The sequence below is a fragment of the Vipera ursinii genome, assembly GCF_947247035.1.
Source record: "Vipera ursinii genome assembly, chromosome: 1".
Taxonomy (NCBI): Eukaryota; Metazoa; Chordata; class Lepidosauria; order Squamata; family Viperidae; genus Vipera; species Vipera ursinii.
Genome location: NC_139512.1, coordinates 353,577,942 through 353,604,667, shown reverse-complemented (window position 1 = coordinate 353,604,667; position 26,726 = coordinate 353,577,942). Strand labels below are relative to the sequence as shown.

Sequence of the window (26,726 nt, the reverse complement as noted above, 5' to 3'; positions counted from 1 at the left end):
CCCTTCCCCTTCCTTTCTTCCTCCCCTTATCCCTTCCTCTTCCCCTCCCCCTCCCCCTTCGCCTTTCCCTACCACTTCCCCTTCCCTTATCCCTTTCCCCTTCCGGCCCTCTCCTCCTTTTTCCTCCTTCCCCTTCCCCTGTCTCTCCCTTCCCTCCCCTCCCTCCAATTTTTGGTTGCAGCTCCCAGCTGTACCAAGAAGCTGACGATGCGTCTTTATTCATACTGTGACAATGTTGGGGTCCACCCCACCCCACTCCTGTCCCTGTTGCTGAGGGTGCCTAAAAACGCACCAGCCTGTTAGGAGGATGAAACGGCCAGGAGCTAAAAGCAGGGAGGTGGGGAGCCCTCCGTGATGGGTTTTTTTTTCCTTCCACCCCCCCAACCCCACCCCCAGAAAAAGGAGGTGAAAATCGGGCAGGTGCCTCTGGGCGGTTGATCGGTCCTGATTTGTGGCACTCAGTGTTATTCCAAGCTTTTGCGGCGCGGCTGGCCGCCGCTTAAACGACACCTGGGCGAAGGCGCAAGTTTCCCTATTTGTTCTGCCGAGAAAAATTCCAAAGTTTGTATATATTACGGTCGGACTTCGGCTCGCGCTATTTATTTTACAGCCCTCTTCTGCGGGACATTATTAACTCCGACTTGTCTCTCCCGTATGAAGTCCATATGCCGCAGCTTAATTTTAAATGCCATTAAAAAGCACTTAACGGTTTACAGTATTTCAGAGGTTGGCTCCTTGAGTAGCTTCGAAGGCCCTTCGGTTTGGATAGGGTGGGTAAAAAAAAGGAGAGGAAGCGGTTCTAACCCGGGTCTCATAAAATAGCCTTGTGCAGCGCTCTGTTTACAATTGTGCTGAACAAACTTCGCCTCTGCCCCGTCCATCTGTGGGTCCTCGTGTGCACATGAACGGTTTGCTAAACCTTAGTTTAAAATAACCAAAAATGGCAAGGGAAAAAAAACACCTCAGCCTTAAAAATTGATTAAAGTAAAGGTAAAGGTTCCCCCCGCACATGCGTGCTAGTCGTTTCCGACTCTAGGGGCCAGTGCTCATCTCCGTTTCAAAGCCAAAGTGCCAGCGCTTGTCCGAGGACGTCTCCGTGGGCATGTGGCCGGCATGACTAGACGCCAAAGGCGCACGGAACGCTGTTACCTTCCCACCGGAGTGGTCCCTATTTTTCTACTTGCATTTTTTACGTGCTTTCGAACTGCTAGGTTGGCAGAAGCTGGGACGAGTAACAGGCGCTCACTCTGCTACGCGGCACTCGGGATTCGACCCGCCAAACTGCCGACCTTCTGATCGACAAGCTCAGCGTCCTAACCCACTGAGCCACCGCGTCCCTTATTGATTGATTACAGCACTGCAATTTCATTTCTCCACTTCCCCACCCCCGACCCCCACCCCCGTTTCGTCTCTCAAATCGCTCGGCAGAATTACAATACGGAAGTGTATTTTTGCAGTTGCATGTCTAAGGGTGTCTCTAATCAGCCACTCCGAAAGGAAATCAACCCCTGGCTGTCCTTTGGAAGGGCAGAGACTGAAGCTAAATCTCGAAAGCTCCCAACACTGGGAATTTTTAAGAAGAGACTGGACAGCCATTTGTCTGAAATGGTATAGGGTTTCCTGCCTGAGCAGGGGGTTGGACTAGATGACCTCCAAGGTCCCTTCCAACATTATTATCATTATCATTATTATTATTTAGTAACTTTTATTCATTAAACATGAAACTCAGTCAACTGAACACTCAAACTGACTGGCACTAATGGTTGACACGGGTTGCTGCCAGCATCCTAGGTATCAACCAGGTATCTCCTTAAAATGTAAGATGTTCTGAGTAGCGCAGTTTTTTTATAGCTTTGCTGGAGTTATATATATATAAAAAAACCTGCACTATATATATATATAAAAACCTGGCAGCAACCCGTGTCAATCATTAGTCCTAGCTATCAACCAGGTATCTCCTTAAAATGTAAGATGTTCCGAGTAGCGCAGTTTTTTGTAGCTTTGCTGGAGTTATTGCAGGAAGCTGCAATTTCTTGATGTGTTTTGCAAAGTTTTTGGACCTAGTTCCCAGTGGCCCGATGACAATGGGTATCACTGTTACGCGTTTCATCCATAATCGCGCAGTTTCGATGGCCAGGTCGCGGTATTTTGTAATTTTTCCCAGTTCTTTTTCTTCGACTCTGGCATCTCCTGGTACAGCGATATCAATCAGCTGTACGCTTCAGTTCTCTACGACTGTGATATCTGGCGTGTTGTGTTCCAAATGGCGATCTGTCTGTATTCGGAAGTCCCACAAGATCTTCACCCTCTCATTCTCGACAACTTTTTCCACCCTATGTTCCCACGACTTTTCGGACACAGGCATCATCATCATCATCATCATCATCATCATCATTATTATTATTATTATTATTATTATTATTATTATTATTATTATTATTATTATTATTATTATCATTGCTGTGGAGGTTCTGAGGTTTTGCTTGATAAAAAAAATACAGGAAACCAGAAGTTGCCTTTAAGCTTTACATTTTTATTCATCTGAACAAAGACGGAGGGGCTCCCCTAAAAGAGAGAAGCCCCAAATGACAAGAAATCCTTGTATTTCTGATTACATAAGCCAGCCACCCAGCAAAGCTGACAAACATAAGATAAAGATTTCACCCAGTAAGTCTGGCACATTGTAGATAAGAAGGGAGAAAGCAGAAGTAGCTAAACATGTTCCCTTTGGGGTGTTTCCTTAAGGATATTGTACGTTCTCGGGTGTGTTAGGACATTGGGTGTTCTCCTTGCTGTCCTTTCACGACCCTGCATCCAGGACTCTGCAAGTGCCCAAAGACAGCCAGGGCCATCTGCAAATATTCACAATTGATACTTCCTATATGCTGTCTCCTAATTCTGGGTCAACAATATTAGAAAGGTTTTTTTGCAGCACACACTGTAACTTTGAACAGTTGCTGAATGAGCCAGTTGGTAAACGAGGACTACCTGTACACAGGCTGTTAGAAGTCCCTAGCCATTTTGCCGCTAGGGACTAAGCAATCACGTTAATACTTCACGTGAAGTATTAATACCACTTTACAATGCCTTGGTAAGGCCACACTTGGAATACTGCATCCAGTTTTGGTCACCACGATGTAAAAAAGATGTCGAGACTCTGGAAAGAGTGCAGAGAAGAGCAGCAAAGATGATCAGGGGACTGGAGGCTAAAACATATAAGGAACGGATGTGGGAATTGGGTATGTCTAGTTTAACGAAGAGAAGGCCGAGGGGTGACATGATAGCAGTCTTCCAGTATCTCAGGGGCTGCCCCAAAGAATAGAGTCAAGCTCTTCTCCAAAGCATCTGAAGGCAGGATAAGAAGCAATGGATGGAAACTAATCAAAGAGAGAAGCAACCTAGAACTAAGGAGAAACTTCCTGACAGAACAATTAACCAGTGGAACAACCTGCCTCCAGAAGCTGTGAATGCTCCAACACTGGAAGTTTTTAAGAAGAGACTGGACAACCATTGTCCGAAATGGTATAGGGTTTCCTCCCTGAGCAGGGGGTTGGACTAGATGACCTCCAAGGTCCCTTCCAACTTTATTATTATTATTATACTGCTTACTGCACGGAAGGTGTCAAAAAAGTGAAGATGGCCATTTTGATTGCACATTGAGTTTTAAGAATGCCCATTGTCAGGAGGCTGAATTCTCATGGCCGAGGGCACAGTGGACAATAGAGAGGAAGACAAGAGAAAGGCCAGCTGAAATTCCAAATACAAAGATTGACCAAAAATAGCCACTCCTTGAGAGTAAGAATTCTACAACTCAATTGTGATTGCACATCCCTGTGGTTTGACCTCTGCTTTCTCTTCTTTGGGCATATCAATTGTCCTTGTGATGAATGTTCCTTGTTATCTATTTATTTCCCTCCTTTATTATCTTTATTTATAACTCAAGGTGGCGATCATATCTAACACACCTTTCTCCTCCTATTCTCCCCCCAACAACAACCCTGTGAGGTAGCCTGGGCTGAGAGACTGTGACTGGTCCAAAGTCACCCAGCCAGCTTTCATGCCTAAGTGGGACTAGAACTCACCGTCTCCTGGTGTTTGGCCCAAAGTCACCCAGATGACTTTCATGAACTAAAGCTGGACTAGAATTCCCAGTCTTCTGGTAATCAGTCCAAAATCACCTAGCTGGCTTTCATGCCTAAGTGAACTAGAACTCACTGTCTCCTTGTGATTGGCCCAAAATCACCCAGATGGCTTTCATGAACTTAAACTGGATTAGAACTCCCAGTCTTCTGGTAATCAGGCCAGAGTCATCCAGATGGCTTTCATGCCTAAGTGGGACTAGAACTCACCATCACCTGGTGATTGGCCCAGAGTCACCCAGCTGGCTTTCATGCCTAAGTGGGACTAGAACTCACCATCTCCTGGTGAAGTCATGAAGTCACCCAGATGGATCCCATGAATGTTTTTCTCCCATGAAAGTTTGAAGGCGATCTAAACAGACTTCTCCACCGGTGTGTTTTTCAGATGTATGATGGGGGAGGCTAAAACGTCCCAGCAGTGATAACCAGGTGTGGGGGGAAGAGGCATAAAAGTCAAGATAGTGACCATAACTGTATGACCAAAGCCCCATTTCTTTTTAATGTCTCGCATATGTTGATCAGAAGGTCGGCAGTTTGGTGAGTCGAATCCCGAGTGAACACCTGTTACTCGTCCCAGCTTCTGCCAACCTAGCAGTTCGAAAGCACGTAAAAATGCAAGTAGAAAAATAGGGACCACTAAGGTGGGAAGGTAACAGCGCTCCTTGCGCCTTTGGCGTCCAGTCATGCTGGACACATGACCACGGAGACGTCCTCGGACAAGCGCTGGCTCTTCGGCTTTGAAACGGAGATGAGCACCGGCCCCTAGAGCCGGAAACGACTAGCACGCATGTGCGGGGGAACCTTTACCTTTACCTTTTATATGCATTACACTAAAAGGGGTGTGTGGCATCATTTGCCGGACATTTTTGATCTCCTGCCCCAACGAGCTCTTTTTTTTTCCTTTCCAGTTGCTATAGAAGTTGATGACGTAGAAATTCTGGGAATGATAATCCCAAGCAAGTCACAGAAAGATGGTCTATAGTCTGATTTGGTTTTTCAGTATGTCTAATGTTGATTCTCCTCCTCCTCCTCCTCCTCCTCCTCCTCCTCCTCCTCCTCCTCCTCCTCCTCCTCCTCCTCTCCATCTCTATCTTCTCCTCCTCCTCCCTCTTTCCCCCCATCCCCATCCCCTCCTCATCCTCCTTTCTTTCATCCTTTCCATAAGGAGGATGTTTCCAAGCTACAAAGTGAAAGTGACCGGCATGAACCCCAAGACTAAGTACATCTTGCTGATTGATATCGTCCCAGCTGACGATCATCGGTACAAATTCTGCGATAACAAGTGGTAAGTGATGAATAGCACAATTGACATAATTTTGTGGCCTCAGTTTCAAATGAATGTGTAATCTGTTCGTAATGGTTTCCTTCAGCTCATTAGAGTCTTATAAGTTTAATTAGAGCCTTGGTGGAGCAGTGGGCTAATGCCTCCTTAAGTAACACCAGCTGCCTGCAATTAGCGCAGGTTCGCATCCCACCAGGCTCAAGGTTGACTCAGCCTTCCATCCTTCCGAGGTCGGTAAAATGAGGACCCAGATTGTTGGGGGCAATAAGCTGACTTTGTAATAATGCCGTTTGGGGGGGGGCGAAAGCCCTAATAAGCAGGCATATACATAGAATGAAGGCTATTGCTAAGCACATTGATTTGTGCTTAGATTGTAAGCCGCCCTGAGTCTTCGGAGAAGGGCAGGATATAAATGGGATTAAAAAAAAATCAGTTCTGTTTTCATGGCTTCGCTAACTTTGTCCCAAAGATTTTCCCTCCTGGTTGTGTTCATGCTGGGTGTCTAACCCCACTCTTTAAAGACCTGGCAATTTTTTATGAGTAAAGTTGGTGGCGCAGTGGTTAGAATGCAGTATTGCAGGCTAACTCTGCCCACAGCCAGCAGTTCGATCCTGACTGGCTCAAAGTTGACTCAGCCTTCCCTCCTTCTGAAGTTGATAAAATGAGGACCCAGATTGTTGGGGGCAAAAAGGCTGACTCTGTAAATTGCTTAGAGAGGGCTGTAAAAGCAATGTGAAATGGTATATAAGTCTAAGTGCTGTTGCTATCGCAGGCAAACTCTGCCGACTGCCAGCAGTTCGATCCTGACTGGCTCAAGGTTGACTCAGCCTTCCATCCTTCCGAGGTCGGAAAAATGAGGACCCAGTTTGTTGGGGGGGGCAATAATGCTGACTCTGTAAACCACTTAGAGAGGGCTGTAAAGCACTGTGGAGCGGTAAATAAGTCAAGTGCTATTGCCATTGCTTGCTTCCATCCTTTCCTTCCTTATCTCCCGACCTTTTCTCCTTCCTTCCTTCCTCTCTCCCTCCCTCCCTACCCTCCTTCCTTCTTTTCTCTCTCCTTTTGACTTACTTACTTACTTACTTACTTACTTACTTACTTGCCATGGTGGCACAGTGGTCAGAATACTGTATTGTGGGCTAACTTTGACCACCGGCGCAAGTTCAATCCTGACCAGTTCAAGGTTGACTCAGCCTTCCATCCTTCCAAGGTCGGTAAAATGAGGACCCAGATTGTTGGGGGCAAATAGGCTGACTCTGTAAACCGCTTAGAGAGGGCTGCAAAGCACTGTGAAGCGGTATATAAGTCTAAGTGCTTTTGCTAATGCTATTCTGACAGGCAGTCAGTGGGGGAAATCTGGATTCACTTAACGACCACATCATTAACTTAGCAACTGCAGTGATCAGCTTAACAACTGCAGTTAAAAAAAAAAAGGTCGTAAAATGCGTGACAACTCTCTTAACAACCCCCTTGCTTTGCGACAGAAATTCTGGTCCCAATTGCATTCATAAGTTGAGGACTATCCGTACTGTTATTTGGTGTAAATGGCTGCCCCGTACGAATGTTTTATTTGAAAAAAGGAAGCCGGGTTTTATCAAAGAGTTGGCTAGCTGCCTTGATCAACTTATAAATACAGGAAGTCCTCAGCTTACAACGGCTTGTTTAGTGAGTGTTCAGAGTTACGACGGCACAGAAAAAAGTAACTTAGAGCCATTTTTCACACATACGGCTGATGTAGCATCCCCAGGGCCACGTGATCAAAATTCGGACGCTTAGCAACTGACTCGTATTTTTGACAGTTGCAGTGTCCCAGCGTTACGTGATCCCCTTTTGTGACCTTCTGACAAGCAAAGTCAATGGGTGGGAGAGCCAGATTCACTTAACGACCATGTTACTCACTTAACAACCGCCGTGATTCACTTAACAACAGTGGCAAGGAAGGTTGCGAATTGTGGCAAAGCAGGCTTACTTAGCAACAGAAATGTTGGGTTCAATTGTGGTCATAAGCCGAGGAGTACCAACATTAGCTTTTGGTTGCTGAACAATATCCATTATTTAAATCAGGGGTCTTCAAACTCGGCCCTTTTATGACTCATGGACTTCAACTCCCAGAATTCCTCAGCCAGCATGCCTGGCTGAGGAATTCTGGGAGTTGAAGTCCATGAGTCATAAAAGGGCCGAGTTTGAAGACCCTTGATTTAAATGGACACAACAATACGGCCATTCCGACACAACTTGCACAAAGTCAATGGGGGAAGCCAGTTCCACTTCACAACTGTGTTACCAACTTAACCACGGTGGCAAGAAAGGTTGCAAATTGGGGACCAAGCTCACTGAACATACGTCTCAGTTAGCAACAGAAATTTTGAGCTCGACTGTGGTCGTAAGTCAAGGACTATCTGTAGGGACATTTAACTTCTTGTATTTTGCACTTAGGATGGTGGCTGGAAAAGCTGAACCTGCGATGCCGGGCCGGTTATATGTTCACCCTGACTCTCCAGCCACCGGAACCCATTGGATGCGACAACTGGTGTCTTTCCAGAAGCTAAAACTCACCAACAACCACCTGGATCCCTTTGGACACGTAAGAGAAATTTCTAACATTTCTCCTAGCTTCACTCAAGGAATAACGGGTGGAAACTGGTCAAAGAGAGATTCAACCTGGAAATAAGGAGAAACCTCCTGACAGTGAGGACAATCAACCAGTGGAACAGCTTGCCACCAGAAATTGTGGGCGCCCCATCACTGGAGGTCTTAAGAAGAGACTGGACAGTCACCTGTCTGAGATGGTATAGGTTCTTCTGCTTGAGTAGGGGGCTGGACTAGAAGACCTCCAAGGTCCCTTTCAGCTCTATTCTATTCATTTAAAGAAGACACTGGACTGCCATCTGTCAGAAATGGTGTAGGGTCTCCTGCTTGGGCAGGGGGTTGGACTAGATGACCTACAAGGTCCCTTCCAACTCTGCTATTCTATTCTATTCTATTCTATTCTATTCTATTCTATTCTATTCTATTCTATTCTATTCTATTCTATTCTATTCTATTCTATTCTATTCTATTCTATTCTACTCTACTCTACTCTACTCTACTCTACTCTACTCTACTCTACTCTACTCTACTCTATTCTATTCTATTCTATTATCGGCAAGCTGTTCCACTGGTTAATTGTTCTCACTGTTAGGAAGCTTCTCCTTAATTCCAGGTTTCTTCTCTCCCTGCTTAGTTTCCATCCATGGTTTCTTGCCTTGCCTTCTGGTGCTCTGGAAAATAATTTGACCCCCTCTTCTTTGTGACAGCCCCTCAAATATTGGAATACTGCTATCATGTCACCCCCAAGTCCTCGTTTTCTCTAGATTGGCCATACCCAATTCCTGCAACCGTTCTTCATATCCAGGCCTTGAATCATCTTAATTGCTGTTCTTTGCACTTTTTCCAAAGTCTTTTTTGTAAACTGGATGCAATATTCCAAGTGTGGTCTTACTAAGCATTTATAATCCTTCTAAGCATTTATAATCCTTCACATGATTTTGGTTCTATGCCTCTGTGTGTACAACCAGAGATTGTATTAGCTTTTTTGGCTGCTGCCACACACTGCTGACTCATGTAGACAGCAGTGTTCCAATATCTCAGGGGCTGCCCCAAAGAAGAGGCAGTCAAGCTATTGTCCAAAGCACCTGAAGGCAGGACAAGAAACAATGGATGGAAACCAATCAAGGAGAGAAGCAAGTTAAACCTACTGTAAGTGGAAATTTCTTGACAGAACAATTAATCAGTGGAATGACTTGTCTCTAGAAGTTGTGTCTGCATCACTGGAGGTTTTTAAGAACAGATTGGACAACCACTTGTCTGAAATAGTATAGGATCTCTTGCTTGAACAGGGGGTTGGACTAGAAGACCTCCAAGGGCCCTTCCAACTCTGTTATTGTGTTACTCTTGAATCACAGAACGCCCATGTCTTAAGTCATCAAATGTATTCTACCAATTAATGCTTTTAGAGATGTTTATAAAACCCAGTGAGGTTCTCCTTGAAGGACCTTTGGGCACCAAATAGGAGAAGCTAGAACAGTGATGGCGAACCTTTTAGAGACCGAGTGCCCAAAATGCAACCCAAAACCCACTTATGTATCATCGGGTGCTGGGTGGGCGTGGCCCATTGGGTGGGCGTGGCTGCAGCAGTAGCTGCAGACTGGGTGGGACTAAAAAGTTCAATCAATCAATTCCAACTTTGCGAGATCTTTTTTTTTTCTCGCGCGAGAAGTTGAAATTGATTGATTGATTGAACCTTTTTTTTTTTGCACACGGCGGCGGAGGCCTAAAGCGAAAAGGTTTTATAAAACCCAGCTGAAGGCCTAGGTCTGGGGCGACGGCGCGCGTGCCCACAGAGAGGGCTCTGCGTGCCACCTGTGGCACGCGTGCCATAGGTTCACCACCGCGGAGCTAGAACATCGATGTTGTCAACGGTACATACTTTTTTTTTCTTTTCTGGTCAAAGCCCGGGCTGCAGCAAAAGAGTTAAAAGAAAAACACCCCCCCACCACCACCGCCATGTGAGGCTCAGAAATACTACTTTCTCCTTCTCTCTCAAAGAGAAGGGGGCGAGGCCTGATCTGGAAAATGTCATCAATAAAAGCTGCATTTCAGGGTGGGGGTATAAGATGCAGTTGCTTCTGTGAGTAAGGTTAAACATCCAGATTTCAAAAAAAAGGGGGGGCCATTAAAAAGCTGATCCCAGCCTAATGGACAGGCTCATCAATCCCGCAAAGAAAGAGCTTCTGTTTTCTTCTAACCTTCCTAGTGGGGTCCATGAAGTGGGGTCAGCTGGAGAGAGATCCTGAAATGGAGAAAAGTGCCTCCTTGGATGCTTTTTTTCCCAATGAGAATTTGAATTCTCCAGGGTCAATTGATCCTATTTTGGACACACGATGTGAAGAGAGCTACAGGAGAAGCCTTTAACGTTGGATATGGTGGAAAGGACAAGAAGAGGACAACCGGCAACCAAGTGGATAGAATCAATTTCAGCAGTGTTTTTTTCAAACTTAAGACACTTGAGGACACTTCAACTCCCAGAATTCCCCAGCCATGAGTTACAGTAATAATGGATGCATCATTTGAAGGATCAAGTTGGTAGATCTTCCTCATGTTTAAGGTGGGACTAGAACTCACCGTCTTCTAGTGATTGGCCCAGTCACCCAGCTGCCTTTCATGCCTAAGGCAAGACTAGAAGTCAACGTCTCCTAGTGATTAGCCCAAAGTCACCCAGGCAGCTTTCATGCCTAATGTGGGACTAGAACTCACCTCTCCTGGTGATTGGTCCAAAGTCACCCAGCTGCCTTTTATGCCTAAGGTGGGACTAGAACTCACTGTCTCCTGGTGATTGATCCAAAGTCACCCAGCCAGCTTTCATACCTAAGGTAGGACTGGAACTCACTGTCTCCTGGTGATTGGCTTGGTCCCCAGCTGCCTTTCATACCTAAGGTGGGACTAGAACTCACTGTCTCCTGGTGATTGATCCAAAGTCACCCAGCCAGCTTTCATACCTAAGGTAGGACTGGAACTCACTGTCTCCTGGTGATTGGCCCGGTCACCCAGCTTCCTTTCATACCTAAGGCAGGACTAGAACTCGCCGTCTCCTGGCGATTGTCCCAAAGTCACCCAGCCAGCTTTCATACCTAAATTGGGACTAGAACTCACTATCTCCTGGTGATTGGTCCAAAGTCACCCAGCTGGCTTCCATTCCTAAGGCAGGACTAGAACTCACTGCATCCTGGTTTCTAGGCTGGTGCCTTTACCTCTAGACTCAACTGGATTTCACAGTTGCACCAATCGCAGAGCAACACACTCGCCTTCCTCTTTGGAATCAAATGCAATCTACTCAATTGTTTTTAAGTTTTGCTCTGCTCCAATGATTTCTTTTAGCAGAACAGGCTTTTATTGATAATTGTTTTTTTCCCCCATCTTCTTTTCCTCCCCCAGATTATTCTTAATTCCATGCACAAATACCAGCCCAGGTTGCACATAGTGAAAGCGGATGAAAACAACGCATTTGGCTCAAAGAACACAGCTTTCTGCACTCACGTATTTCCAGAAACCTCCTTTATATCCGTGACATCCTACCAAAATCATAAGGTAGGTTTGTAGCTCACTTCAAAGCCCACCCCCCCTTTTTTTTTTGCTTTGTGAATTCGATGTAAGATGCAAATTAAACATCAACAAGGTAAGGGTTTTTTTTAGAATGTCTTTAAATCTGAAAGGGTCAATTCATCTTCATCCCAGCAAGCTCATGTGAATTGTGAATTATCACTCTCAAAAATATGAAGTTTTCTTTTCCACAACTGTCTTGGTCATTTCCACATGTGCAGGCTGTGTGCAGTCCAGAAATTAATTGTAGGCAGTACAGTATAATTTTTCCCCCCTGTTTCTTCTGACCTTATTTAAGCATTAAATTTTTAATAAGATAGTATTGGGTCAAAATTAAACGAAAGCATTTATTTGTTCTCTCTCAACAGTAGAGTTTAAATAAGCCCCAAATTAAATTTCTACTTGAAATTCATTCAACGCCTGCTGATTTAATGGAAAAATCTACATAATTTTTTGGCAACAACCTGGAGGAAATAGTTGCCATTCATTGTTATAATATTCATTTCAGGCTAGGCTACAGTATTGGGATTTTCTCTTCAGCTTCCCCAACCAGTTATTAATCTGGTCTAATTCTGTTAGGTTTCATTTCCTCCCAAATGCTGAGAAATCAAAACTGCTCTCAAAAAATTAAAAATTAACTACTGAATAATCCTAGGGTTCTCTGTATTGAGGAACATTATCCAGAAATTGTTCTATTCAAGACCTGTTATTCTTCTCACTGTTTTTAATGTTGTGCACTGCCCACAACAGCGTTCCTTAATCTTGGCGACTTTAAGATGGGGGTACCTCAGCTCCCAGAATTCCCTAGCCAGCCATGTTGTGGAGTTTTAGTGTGGTGACCTGCCTAGAGCCACCCATCTGTGAGTTGGGCAGCCATATACATTTCTTTAATAAATAAATATATAAAGCCTCTTGCAATTTGAACATGAAGAAAAGGTGGAGCCTTTTGTAAGGGTCAAGGAAGTGGGTGGGGGGGGGGAAGTGGAATTAGAATGGAAGCCATTGGAAAAGATTTGTCCATTGCCTTGCCCAGGTCAAAAAAGTCAAAACCGGAGTCAGAACATGGGGTTCAAGTCCCACACTTCAAAGAGCTGCAGAACCTGGACCACATCATTGTAGCTGCCATCTTGAGTTTTTGGACACAAGCAAAACATTGAAGCCCCACCTTCTCTAGATGATTGAAGCCCCACCAATCTCCAGATGATTGAAGCCCCACCCTCTTTTAATTGTGTCCAAACTCTCAAGATGGAAGCCACAACTATGCGGTCCAAGCTTTGACTTTTTTGCCCTCTGCCTGATCCTGTGGCTGCTTTCTTGAAATATTGTGGAAAGTTAGCATGAAGACAGACCCGGGATAGCACTAGCAATAGCGCTTAGACTTATATACCGCTTCACAGTGCTTTACAGCCCTCTGTAAGCAGTTTACAGAGTCAGCATCTTGTCCCTAATAATCTGGGTCCTCATTTTACCGACCTCGGAAGGATGGAAGGCTGAGTCAACCGTGAGCTGTCCAGGATCGAACTCCTGGCAGTGGGCAGAGTCAGCCTGCAATACTGCATTCTAACCATTGCGCCACCATAGGAAGGAAGGAAGGAAGGAAGGAAGGAAGGAAGGAAGGAAGGAAGGGAAGGAAGGAAGGAAGGAAGGAAGGAAGGAAGGAAGGAAGGAAGGAGAAAAGGGAAGGAGAGAAAGAAGGAAAGGAAGGAAGCAATAGCAATAGCACTTAGTCTTATATACCGCTTCACAGTGCTTTACAATCCTCTCTAAGCGGTTTACAGAGTCAGCATCTTGCCCCTAATAATCTGGGTCCTTATTTTACCGATCTTGGAAGAATGGAAGGCTGAGTCAACCTTGATCCGGTTGGGACTCAGCAAATCCACAGTAAGAAAGAAAATTTTGAAAATGTTTCTCCTGTCAGGTCCCAGAGCTGGGCCTGAGGTGACTTTCCTTCACTTTCACCCTTCGCGATCCACCAAAAAACAGAATTCCTTTGTTTTTCTTATAGGTAGTCCTTTACGCACAACCATTCATTTAGTGACCGTTCAAAGTTACAACCGCACTTTAAAAAGGGGACTTATGACCGGTTTTCACACTTATGAAGGTTGCAGCATCTCCACGGTCACATGATCCAAACTCGGACCTTGGGCAACTGACTCATATTTATGACGGTTGCAGGGTCCCGGGGTCACGTGATCCCCTTTTGCGGCCTTTCTGACAAGCAAAGTCAGTTGGGGAACCCAGATTGGCTCCACAAACGTGTGACTCACTTAACAACTGCAGTGATTCACTTAACAACCGTGGCAAAAGGGCCATAAAATGGGACAAAACTCACTTAACAACTGTCTCGCTTAGGCTCAATTGCAGTCGCAAGTCAGGGATTACCCGTAATTCTTGCTATCCTTCATGAGGCACCAACTGGAGCCAAAGACAATGCAGAAGTGGGGGTGGGGGGCTGTGTTTTTCCCTCCCCAACTTAGGCCTGAAATCTTTTCACAGAGAAAAATCTGTTCCTGAGGGGATTTCCTTCTCCCCCGCCCCATTTGATGCTCTGCTTCCTGGCAGCTGATCGTTATTTATTTGCTACTGTCCATCAACCGAGAGTCAGAAAGTGTTCCAGAATCTTCTGCAAATCGGTCTGACCCTGGTAAATCCAGGCCTGGCTTCCTTTTTATGAAGCGGGGGGGGGGGGCACACCCGGGCTTTAAAAGGAGACCTCCAGATGCCTCCAGAGTCCTGGGAAGAAAAAAAAAAGAGGACTTGCAAGCTTAAAGAGCCATTAAATTTATGGAAGGAACTGGCTCGGTGAATTTTTTTTTCTCCCCCCCCCTCTGGCGGCTTGCTTCCTGATGAAATCTAAAGCACGGGCTTTTAAAAAAAATTGACAGGGTTCGTGTCATTTTAGGAAAAGCCAGGCCGGATACAGAGGTGGGGAGAAGGAAAAGAGGTCTGGGTGGGGGGTGGGGGGGGGGTTTGGGAGAAATGATCCTGCTTTAGCAGAAAACAGACCAAATTTTTTTTTTAAAAAAAATGCTTGATCAAGGCAGCAGCCAGGAGGAACCGGGAGCCCCTATAACTTGTTTCACCTGGGGCAGAATTGTCAGTTGCAAAGTGAAGCTGTCCAGAAGCCGCCTGCATTTCGAGGACCTTTAAGGAAAGGGATCAGCCTGGGGACCCTCTTAAAATGTCAGTCTTGAGGAGCGGGTAATATTTCTACATTAAATGAGGTTGAGACATGGCTTTCTTAGCGCCCGGCTTCAAAGCTGCTCTCCTGGCACTCCAGGCACAGATCGTTTCAGGCTTGTTGGCTTCCATCTTTATATATATATATATATATATATATATATATATATATATATATATATATATTCACACCGGTGACAGCTCATATTTGTGTAAATTTTAAATTGCTAACAAATTGTTAGCAATTTAAAATTTACATATATATATAATTGCTTTTATAAAAACATATAATAAACAAAAAATGCATATAAAAAACAAACCATAACATAAACAATACAATCAACAAAAATACAAAAAGAATACTTAAACTTCCATTATTCTTAATCTTTCGAATCATTTTCAGGTGACTTCCTCAAGTTGCCCCCCCCCCCTATCTGCGTTTCATCGTAGATCATCGTTAGCAATTTCTACTTCATAATTCTAAATCATATTTAATATCTTGTCTATATTTAATTTCTTATCATTTAACAATCATTCTTTCATATTATCCTTAATACTAAACATTAAACTCTAAAAAACTGCAACCTACAAGCACTTCCAAGTCCATTTCAAGCTAATTAATATGACAATATTTCTTCAAATAGTCCTTAAATTTCTTCCAATCTTCTTCCACCGACTCTTCTCCCTGGTCACGGATTCTCCCGGTCAGCTCAGCGAGTTCCATATAGTCCAGCATTTTCATCTGCCATTCTTCCACAGTTGGTATTTCTTGTGTCTTTTGTTGGCTTCCATCTTTATAGGAATAAAGCAAAAATAAAAATAAAGAAAAAGCTTCGTTTGGTGCCTAATTGCACAGAGAGAGAGAGAGAGAGACAGAGAGAGAGAGACAGAGAGCCTTGGTGGAGCAGTGGGCTAATGCCTCCTTAAGTAACACCAGCTGCCTGCAATTAGTGCAGGTTCGAGTCCCACCAGGGTCAAGGTTGACTCAGCCTTCCATCCTTCCCAGGTAGGTAAAATGAGGACCCAGATTGTTGGGGGCAATTAAGCTGACTTTGTAATAATGCCGCTTGGGGGGGTGGTGAAAGCCCTAATAAGCAGGCATATACATAGAATGAAGGCTACTGCTAAGCTTGTAAGCCGCCCTGAGTCTTCAGAGAATGGCGGGATATAAATGTAATAATAATAAAAAAAACCTGGACAAAAAAATGAGATAAAAGAAACGGGTCTTTTCCTATCCCTGTGTGTCCCAAAGGTGCTTTTTCAAGAGGCAACTGGGCTTTCTTTGTTTTTCCTTGAGGATGTTTCGCTTCTCCTCCAAGAAGCTTCCTCAGTTCTGACTGAATGGTGGAGAATGGAACTGAAGAAGAGCCGAAGAAGCTTCTTAGATGGGAAGCGAAATGTCTTCAAGGAAAACCCAGGAAAGTCCGGTGGCCTTTTGGAAAAAGCACCTTTGGGACAACCCTGACCTGGAGGATGGAAAATCTCCAGAGACTCCTAACATTGTGGTTATTTTGATACAGGAAGTCCTCGACTTACAAGCATTTTTTTTAGCAACCATTCAAAGTTACAACAACGTGGGGGGAAAAGTGATATCCAATCAGTACTCACACGTACAACCATTGCAGCATCCCCACGGTCATGTGATCAAAATGTGGGCACAACTAGCATGTTATTCACAATGGTGGAAGCATCCGGGGCCACATGAATCTTGGAATTTTGTCGTGCCCTCAGGCATACAAACAATGGGCAGATTGTTACTCCCTTTATCGTTGCAATAGCACTTAGACTTATATACCGCTTCACAGTGCTTTACAGCCCTCTCTAAGCAGTTTACAGAGTCGGCATGTTGTTCTCCAACAATCTAGGTCCCCATTTTACCGACCTCAGAAGGATGGAAGGCTGCGTCAGCCTTGAGCCAGTCAGGATCGAACTGCTGGCAGTTGGCAGAATTAGCTTGCAATAGCACATTCTAACCACTGTCACCATGAGAAGGAAGGAAGGAAGGAAGGAAGCAATAGCAATAGCATTTAGACTTATATACTGCTTCACAGAGCTTTACAACCCTCTCTAAGCAGTTTACAGAGTCAGCATATTTGCCCCCAACAATCTGGGTCCCCATTTTACCAACCTCAGAAGGATGGATGGCTGAGTCCACCTTGAGCCAGTCAGGATCGAACTGCTGGCAGTGGGCAGAATTAGCCTGCAAGACTGCATTCTAACCACTGCGCCACCACGGGCCTTAACACAGTGTGACAAGATTTTTATTTTTTTTTTTTTTGCTCTATCAGCACCTGAGTTGAGGACCACCCTCGGGGGTGGGAAGCCCGATCTAGTAAACTTCCTGTGATATAAGAGTACATCAGAAAATGGTCCAGAATCCCCATTGTAGGCCAATTCGGGCATCTGCTTTCTTGGACTTTGATTATTTTTTTGGACAGGGTTTATTTTCTCTTTCCGAAAAAAGAAAGCAGTTTATTTTTACTATCGAGCACTCGGCTGCCTCAAATTAAGCCAAGGTACACAAAATTCCAGGTCAAAACAGAGATGCTTCTTTAACTTGGAATGTTGGTTTTAAGTATTGGATCGTAGCCTCATCGTGGCAAAAATGGAGAAATCTGGTGAGAGTATTTTTGATTGTTGTTCCTGAGTCCACAGAAGGATGCTGGCTGGGGAATTTTGGGAGTTATTAAAGTCCACTCACCTTAAAGTGTTACCTGTAAAGTGTTCTGGATGACATTTAGAGGGATGCGGAAAAACTTTATTTTGCTTCCCCCTTTTTTTGTGATTTTTTTTTTAAAAAACTACTTTTTCCAGTGGCTTAGTGCAATATGTTTTAAGACTCACTGTGGGTCTATTAAATTTCTCTCTATCGTGTCAAGGGCTGAGGGGGCATGCAAGGGGAATAAAATAAATAACTAGCCCACCAAGAATAAGAGCAGAAGGACTCCGGGTTGTGCGTAACACTAAGCAATGGAGGGGAAAAGGGAACTTGGTTGTAAATCTCTTGTAGCGAGAAGCTCGGAAGAGGGAAATGGAAAAAGAGATTCCTAGCCAGAAAATTCTGCCAGCTGCAGCCGGGAAATGCTTCTTGTGAATAACATCACACACACACACAAAAAAACCCAAGTTAAGATAAGTTTGGCTGCATGCTGGTTTACAAGGAGAGCGATGGTCTTTTGTGGTCTGCAGGGATTTATTAAGTTGCTGCTCAGAGTAGGAAGTCCTCATCTCCAACAAGAAGATAGTTTTTCAGGCACTGCTTGAGGAACATCTGCAGAGGATGGTCAAGCTCCAGCTGTGGGATCTCCAAGTGGTCTCCTATCCTCCCATCCTCCTTAGCATTGGAGATCAGCCAAGGTTGATTCAAGGCTGCCACCTTCTGTTGAACAAAGGAACAGGCGAGGTTACCAATTTAATCTCTGTTCATTTTTTTTTAAAAAAATTATATACCGCCCTATTCCCGTAGGACTCAGGGCGGTTTATAGGGAGAGTTAAAAACAAACATACAAAAGTTAAAATCAGATTAAAATTAATTAGATCAAGTCCCCAATTTAAACTAAAACCCAATAAAATTAAAACCCCTCAGCCTGGGCCAGACAGCTCGAAGAGCCAAGTTTTCAGGTCCCGGAGAAATGAACGAAGGTCGGGGGCAGTCCTAAGTTCTGTGGGGAGTTGGTTCCATAGGGCTGGCGCGCCCACAGAGAATGCTCTTCCCCTGGGAATAACCCGCCGGCATTCCTTAACCGGCAGTATCCTGAGAAGGCCCTCCCTGTGGGAGCGCACGGGACGAAGGGAGCTTGATGCCGGCAGCAGGTGTTCCCTCAGGTAACCCGGACCCAAGATAACCCAGACCCAAATTTAAAATATTAAATTTTAATATTTAAGGCTTTAGGCTCTTGTGCTTGCTTTTACAATGGGCTAAGCTGCCTTGCTTTGCTGGACAGTGAGATGGATGGGATATAAATTCGCTAAACAAACAAATAAATATTCAGAGAATAATATACCTGGGACAGAACTGAGGTTTGAAATATAGGTAGTCATGACTTACCACCATTCACTTAGTAACCGGTCAAAGTTACAAAGGCACTGAAAAAAGTGAGTTATGGTTTCATACTTAGGACCATTGCAGCATCCCCAGGGTCGTGTGATCAAACTTCAGATGCTTGGCAAATGACTCATACATATGACGGTTGAGCGTCCTGGGTGTGTGTGTGTGTGTCACATGATCCCCTTTTGCAACCTTCTGATAAGCAAAGTCAATGGGGGGGGGAACCAGATTCACTCAGCAACTGTGTTACTGACTTAACACATGAAGGGATTCACTTAACAACTGCGGCAAGAAACGTTGTAAAATGGCTCAAAAACCTCACCTAACCACTGTCTTGTTTAACGACGGAAATTTTGGCCTCAATTGTGGTCGTAAGGTGAGGACTACCTGTAGTGTTTACCATAGACTCGCCTTATTCCTGGAGTTGTGAAGGGGCCTGTGGAAGGAAAAGTCTTCATCAGGGTTCAGTCCAAGCCGGGAATAAACAACGTGGTGACCGCTTTAGAAAGAAGGTTGCAGTTTAATTGAAGAGGAGAGCCAGACAGAGAGATGGCTCTGGAAGAAAAGAGAGCGAGCACATGTAGGGAGTGGGTTTTTATACCCTCTGGGGCGCTTGAGGTTGTTTCCCGGTCCTGTTTGAGGCATGAACTTTGACCTGAGTCTGAGTGTGCCCCTTTGGCATCTGTGGGTTAATCCTATTATGTCCTGTCTTACAGTTTGGGTGGGGTATGTAGATTTTAAGGCTCCAACCTTCCTGAATGGATGATCACATCTGCATTTCTACAGAGCTGGTTTCTGCTTGGGGGAGGGAGAGTTGGGGCTATTAAGAAAAATGGGGCATGCTTTTCTGCCTCTTTAAGATCCTTTGAGGAAATATAATATTCTGCCCTTTTAATATTTCCTTCTCGGGGTGGGGGGTGGGGTTGACTTCCCACAGGCCATTCTTGGAGGATTTCAAGCAAGGTCGGGCAGCCATTTGTCTGGGATAGTATAGGATTCCTCCTAGGATGGGGGGGGGGAGGCTGGACTAGAAGACCTCAAGGTCCCTTCAAGCCCTATGATTCTAGGATTCTTTTGCCCTGCCAAGACCACAGGCCATGGACCAGCTGTGTGGCGGTTATAGCAAAGGCTGAACTTTTTGGCTGTTTCTTTTTTTCCGTTTTGGGGAATCAGGCAGAGGGAAGTAAAGCAAAACAGATGGAGCTGTAATATTCCTATTATCTATTTCTAAAGCCCCAAATTGGGCTGTCAACATTCATTTTCTGCCAAATTTCATCAGCGCAATCTTGGTGGGATGCTGGGTAAGGTAAATTCTGAAGGGAAGGCTTTCCAGGTCCCCAAGAGTGGGTATATTTATATATATATATATTTATATAATTTAATACATCATTTAATATATATATATATAACCCCACCATTATTACTTTATAAGTAATTCAAAACAGCAAACGTAAAATTCCTTTCTCCTATTTTACCAACAACAACATCCATATAAGTTGGGTTAGGCTGAGAGAGTGACTGGACCAAAGTCATCAAGAGGGCTGTCATGCCTAAGATGGAACTACAACTCACTGTCTCCTGGTGATTGGCTTAAAGCAGGGGTGTCAAGCTGCCCGTCTGCAGGCCGCACGCGTCGCACGGAAGCCGCGCCCACCCCATTACCGGCAATGGCAAAACTGTCCTGATGCCTTGCATGACGTCATGTGACGTCGCAAATTTGACATGTCTGGCTTAAAGTCACCCAGTGGGCTTTCATGCCTAAGATGGAACTAGAACTCACAGTCTCCTGCTGATTGGCTTAAAGTCCCCCAGTTGGCTTTCATGCTTAAGATGGAACTAGAACTCACTGTCTTCTGGTGACTGGCTTAAAGTCACCCAGATTCATGCCAAAGGTGGAAACAACAACACTGAAGAAAGCCATTTTTCACAGTTATGACTGTTGTAGCATCCCGACGGTTACCTGATCCAAATTCCGGTACCTAGCAGTGTCTCTGGGTCATGTGATCACCCTTCGTAACCTTTCCAGCCGACTTCCCACAAGCAAAATCAATGGGGAAAGCTAGATTTGCTTAATGACTGCACGATTCATTTAACAACTGCAGCGATTCGCTTAACTAATGCGGCAAAAAGCTCGTAAAATGGGGCAAAAGCCTCTTACCAACTGCCTCATTCAGCAACCGAAATTTTGGACTGAACTGCCGTTGTAAGCCGAGGGCTACCTATAACAGGCTCCATGTCCTGATAAAGTTTGCCGTTTCCTGTTCCTAAGTTGCCGAAGCTATGAAACCTCTCTTTGCCTTCAACAGACCAAGAATCCTGAGTTGTGTCAAACCGGATGTAACTTTCTCATCTTCTTCTTCTTCTTTCTCTCGATAGATCACCCAGCTGAAGATAGAGAACAACCCGTTTGCCAAAGGCTTCCGAGGGAGCGACGACACCGATCTCCGTGTGGCAAGATTACAAAGGTGGGATAAAAGGAAAATTTTGAAAAAAAATGTCCAAGTAAGCTGGAATTAAGGAGACACTTCCTGACAGTGAGGACAATCAACCAGTGGAACAGCTTGCCTCCAGAAATTGTGGGCGCTCCATCACTGGAGGTCTTTAAGAAGAGACTAGACAGCCACTTGTCTGAGACGGTATCGGTTCTCCTGCTTAAACAGGGGGCTGGACTAGAAGACCTCCAAGGTCCCTTCCAGCTCTGTTCTGTTCTGTTCTGTTCTGTGCTGTGCTGTGCTATTCCATTCTTTCATTATTCTATTCTCTACTCTACTCTACTCTACTCTATTCTATGCTACACTACGCTACGCCACACTATGCTATTCCATTCTTTCATTATTCTACTCTACTCTGCTCTGCTCTGCTCTGCTCTATTCTATTCTATTCTATTCTATTCTATTCTATTCTATTCTATTCTATTCTATTCTATTCTATTCTATTCTATTCTATTCTATTCTATTCCTTCCAAACTCTGTAATTCTATTATTCTATTCTATGATCACTTCTTCCCTTTTCAATTGGAGGGGGACAAAACTGCTCTTATATAGAATAACAGAGTTTGAAGGGACCTTGTAGGTCATCTAGCCCAACCCATTGCCCAAGCAGGAGACCCTATACTATTTCTGACAGATGGCAGTCCGGTCTCTTCTTGAAAGCTTCCAGTGATGAAGCTCCCACAACATCTGAAGGCAGTCTGTTCCCTTGGTTGATTGTTCCCACTGTCAGGAAATTCCTCCTTATTTCTAGGTTGAATCTCTCCTTGATCAGTTTCCATCCATTAATTCCTTGTCTGGCCTTCAGGGGCTTTGGAAAATAGGTTGACCCCGTCCTCTCTGTGACAGCCCTCAAATATTGCGACACTGCTGTCATGTCTCCCCTGATCCTTCTCTTCACGAGACTAGCCATACCCAATTGCAGCAACCGTTCTTTGTATGTTTTAGCCTCCAGTCCCCTGATCCTCTTTGTTGCTCTTCTCTGCACTCTTTCTAGAGTCTCAACAACTTTTTTATAGTGTGGTGACCAAAACTTCTTGCAGTATAATAACAATAACTGTTGTGTAGTGAGTTCATTGCGCAGGAAAGGAGACGAGGCAAGTGAGTTCAGCAAAGCTCATAGTTTATTGCTTGCAGGATCTGAACTGAGAATTGGGCTGCAGCCTGCAGCAATTTATAGCCTGGCCCCTAGGCGGCAGCCAATAGGTTTAAAGCAACCCATTGCCGCCTAGGGGCAGCCAATAGCCGTACTGGAGACGGGGTGTCTGAGTTGCTGGAGAGCCGTTAGCTGCTCCAGCTTACCACATGGTGTTACAAGTGAGCCCAATACATAACACAGTCAGGGTTGATCTCCTCTAGGACTGACCGGTTTGATCGCCTTGCAGTCCAGGGGACTCGCAGGAGTCTTCTCCAGCACCATAGTTGAAAGGCCTCAATTCTTTGGCACTCAGCCTTTTTTATGGTCCAACTTTCACTGCCATACATTGCAACTGGGAAGACCATAGCCTTGACTATATGCACTTTTGTTGACAGGGTGATGTCTCTGCTTTTTAGTACAGCCAAGGTGGCTTCCCCCTTAACTTTGACTTGAGCGTTTTGAAAATCAGTTAAAATTATGTCGGAGGGCCTTAGCTTGGCCCATTTTCTATTGCAACTGCACACGAAATTAAAAATGTCCAGGGAAATAATGGAGACAGCAGAGCCTGTGTCCAACTCCATTTTACAGGGGACGCCTTGTAGCTCCACCTGCAGTTTAATTTTTGATTTAAGGGGGCGTCGGGCACTGGTGCGGCATACACTTCTGCAGCTTTTACAAAACCCCACACTAAACATTCCCTGGACCCCGGTACCTCTCCTGGTCAGATCTTCTGACTGGTGTTTCGCTGGCCGGTCCCTCTGGCGAGCTCTGCAAGCCGCTGCGATGTGGCCTGTTTTGCCACAGGCCCTGCACGTGGCTGACCGGAATCTACAATCAGCGCGTTGGTGGCTGCCGCCACAACCTTTACATCTAGGTAAGAGAACTGCCTTGTAAGGAGTCTCTTGCTGCTTGCTGCTGCAGTGCTGTGCGTCAGGTTGCTTGTGAAGCTTGTTGACTTCAGGATCTTCTTCCTCTGAAGATTCCTCTGAGCGTTTGGCATCCTCATGGTGGACTGTTTCTTCGTGTTTTGTTGTTTTGGCGGGCTGGACTGTTTGGACTGCACCCCCGGCGGCTTCGTCTGCCATGACTTCGTCCTGGGCTTCAGTGAAGGTTAAATTCGGTCTGGCAACAAGTCTTTGCTGGAGCGTTCGGTTTCGTAGGCCGCAGACGAGCCGGTCTCGCAGTCGCTCTTCAACGTTCAAAAATTTACACAGGCGTGCGGCCTGCCTCAAGGCCGCGATGTATTCTGATGCTGTCTCACCAGGCTGCTGCATTCGCTGTTCGAATGTGTAATGCCAAGCAATCACCAACATCTTCGGCTGGAAATGTTCTCCTAGCTTCTTCTTAAGCTCAGCGTAGGAGACTGACTCCAGCGGCGTCGGGGCAAAGAGATTTTTGGCCAGGTCGAATGTGGCTGGGTCGCACACACAGAGCAGCATGGCGGCCTTCAGTCCGTCTTCTGTGACCTGGTTTGCCCGGAGGTAGCTTTCTACCTGGGACAAGTAGGATGGCCATCCCTCTGGATGCTTAACATCAAACTTGCGCAGCCTTCCGACCTTCGACATTCTTCTGGTTTTCTCGGCTGGTTCCTGCGTCTTCTGATCCTGCTTCTCCAAGGCCCAGGGTTGATCCACTGAGCATGTGGTTGCTAGCATGTCTGGCTAAACGACCGTGGGTAGGGGGGAAATGCCTTTTTCTGCCAGGTGTGCACTGCCTCTCCCCTAGTGAACTTCATCTCTTTTGGAGAAGCAGGATCCCATCTTCGTCACCAGTGTTGTGTAGTGAGTTCGTTGTGTAGGAAAGGAGACGAGGCAAGTGAGTTCAGCAAAGCTCATGGTTTATTGCTTGCAGGATCTGAACTGAGAATTGGGCTGCAGCCTGCGGCAATTTATAGTCTGGCCCCTAGGTGGCAGCCAATAGGTTTGAAGCAACCTATTGCCGCCTAGGGGCAGCCAATAGCCGTACTGGAGATGGGGAGTCTGAGTTGCTGGAGAGCTGTTAGCTGCTCCAGCTTACCACATGGTGTTACAAGTGAGCCCAATACATAACAATAACAATAACAACAGTAGCAACAACAACAATAATAATAAAGTTGGAAGGGACGTTGGAGGTCATACCATTTCAGACAAATGGCTGTCCAATCTCTTTTAAAAAACTTCCAGTGTTGGAGCATTCACAACTTCTGGAGGCAGGTTGTTCCACTGTCAGGAAGTTTCTCCTGAGTTCTAGGTTGCTTCTCTCCTTGATGAGTTTCCATCTGTGCCTTCTTGTCCTGCCTTCAGGGATTTTGGAGAATAGCTTGACTCCCTCTTCTTTGTGGCAGCCCCTGAGATACTAGAAGACTGCTATCATGTCCCCCCTGGTCCTTCTCTTCATTAAATTAGGCAGAGCCAATTCCAGCAACTGTTCCTTATATGTTTTAGCCTCCAGTCCCCTGATCATCTTTGTTGCTCTGCTCTGCACTCTTTCTAGAGTCTCAACGTCTTCTTGATATTGTGACACCCAAACTGGATGCCCTATTCCAAGTGTAGTATTCTAGGTGTGGTCTTACTAAGGCTTTATAGAGTGGCATTAGTACCTCCCGCGATCTTGATTGAATCCCTCTGTTAATGCAACTTTAGGATTGCCTTGGCTTTTTTGCCTGCCGCCGTTCGACCCAGCGGCCTCTGACTTCTCTCCGCCTGGGGGATCCACTGTCTAACAGCACAGCTCAGTTCTTGAAATTTGGGTGGCCCCAGGCAAAACACCTCACCCTGAATCTGTTTCCCATCTGTATTGCACATGGCACTGATTCATAGTCCACTTCTGCCAAGTCCATATGGGCCTTCGTCCAAGCAGCATGTTGCACACTGCAGAACGTTGCAAAGTGCAAAGCATTTGGCCCTTGGGGAGGACTGAGGCCACAGATGCTTTGCAAAGAAAGCTGAGGGTGCAGATGGACAACATAAGATACCAGGGATTTAGGCTACTTTGCAGTTTGGCAGTCCGGCGGGGGGGGGGGAAGAGGGGAACTGGACTGCGTGCGTGATGGGCAGGCGTGCATGTGCAGGCGCAGCTCAACTCGCATGAGCAGGAGGCCGGCGCGCATGTGCCTGTGCATGCAGCTCTACTGCAAGTGGAGCTGCATGCACACACGCATAAACACTGACCCATCACTTGCACAAGTTGAGCTGCACGTGCACATTTGTGTAGTGGCCTGCGGTCCGGTTGCGAATAGGCTGTGGCCTGGGGTTTGGGGACCCCTGCTGTAGGAGATGACAGTAGCAGAGAGGATTTAATCAAGGAGAGAAGCAACCTAGAACTAAGAAGAAATTCCTGATAGTTAGAACAATTAACCAGTGGAACAACTTTGCCTCCAGAAGCTGTGAATGCTCCAACAATGGATGTTTTTAAGAAGAGACTGGACATCCATTTGTTTGAAATGGCATAGGGTTTCCTGCCTGAACAGGGGGTTGGACTAGATGACCTCCAAGGTCCCTTCCAACTCTGTTATTCTATTTCTATTCTATTCTATTCTATTCTATTCTATTCTATTCTATTCTATTCTATTCTATTCTATTCTATTCTATTCTATTCTATTCTATTCTATTCTATTCTGCTTTCCCAGTCAATTCTTTGCACATATCACAGAGTATTCTACTGCTACATCTTGTAAATTTTGAAAGTAACTACAAAGTTACAGATTCCCAAATAAGAATCCATTTATTCCACCACTGTCCCCTATAAAGTAGTCCTTGACTCACAACCATTCATTTAGTGACCGTTCTAAGTTACAACAGCCCTTAAAAAGGCAGTTATGACAGTTTTTCATACTTATGACCATTGCCACATCCCCATGATCATGTCATCGAAATCCTGACTCTTGGCCACTGACTCGTATTTATGACGGTCGCAGTGTCCCGGGGTCATGCGACTCCCCCACCTTTTGCGACCTTCTGACAAGCAAAGCCAATGGGGAAGCCAAATTCACTTAACAGCTGTGTTACTACCTGAACAACTGCAGTGATTCACTTAACAACCGTGGTAAGAAAAATCGTAAAATGGGGCAAAACTCACTTAACAACTGACTCATTTAGCTACCGAATTTTGAGGATCAGTTGTGGTTTGTAATCTGAGGACTACCTGTAGGCACTTAAGTGTACATTAATGTCAGAACTTGAAATTCACGAAAGTCATAATAGCTTTACATGGTATGCAAAATGACCTTCACCCACCCCACGCCCGTTTCCTAACTGAAATCAGGGCACCAAACTCTATAATTTCCCCCTGAACTTTAAAACTTTGAAAGCTGGGAGGTTCTGAGTGCTGCAAA

The 26,726-nt window shown here is 45.3% G+C and overlaps 1 protein-coding gene across 1 annotated transcript in view; it reads left to right on the top strand.

Moving 5' to 3' along the window:
* Window positions 1–26,726, top strand: part of TBX4 (T-box transcription factor 4) — a gene marked incomplete at both ends in the record, with an annotated part of 48,657 nt that overhangs the window by 16,224 nt on the left and 5,707 nt on the right. Inside the window, 4 exons of the mRNA XM_083379777.1 lie at window positions 5,305–5,424; window positions 7,858–8,005; window positions 11,395–11,547; window positions 21,164–21,252. Coding sequence (XP_083235903.1) covers window positions 5,305–5,424; window positions 7,858–8,005; window positions 11,395–11,547; window positions 21,164–21,252 — 510 coding nt within the window. The remainder of the gene's footprint in view (window positions 1–5,304; window positions 5,425–7,857; window positions 8,006–11,394; window positions 11,548–21,163; window positions 21,253–26,726) is intronic.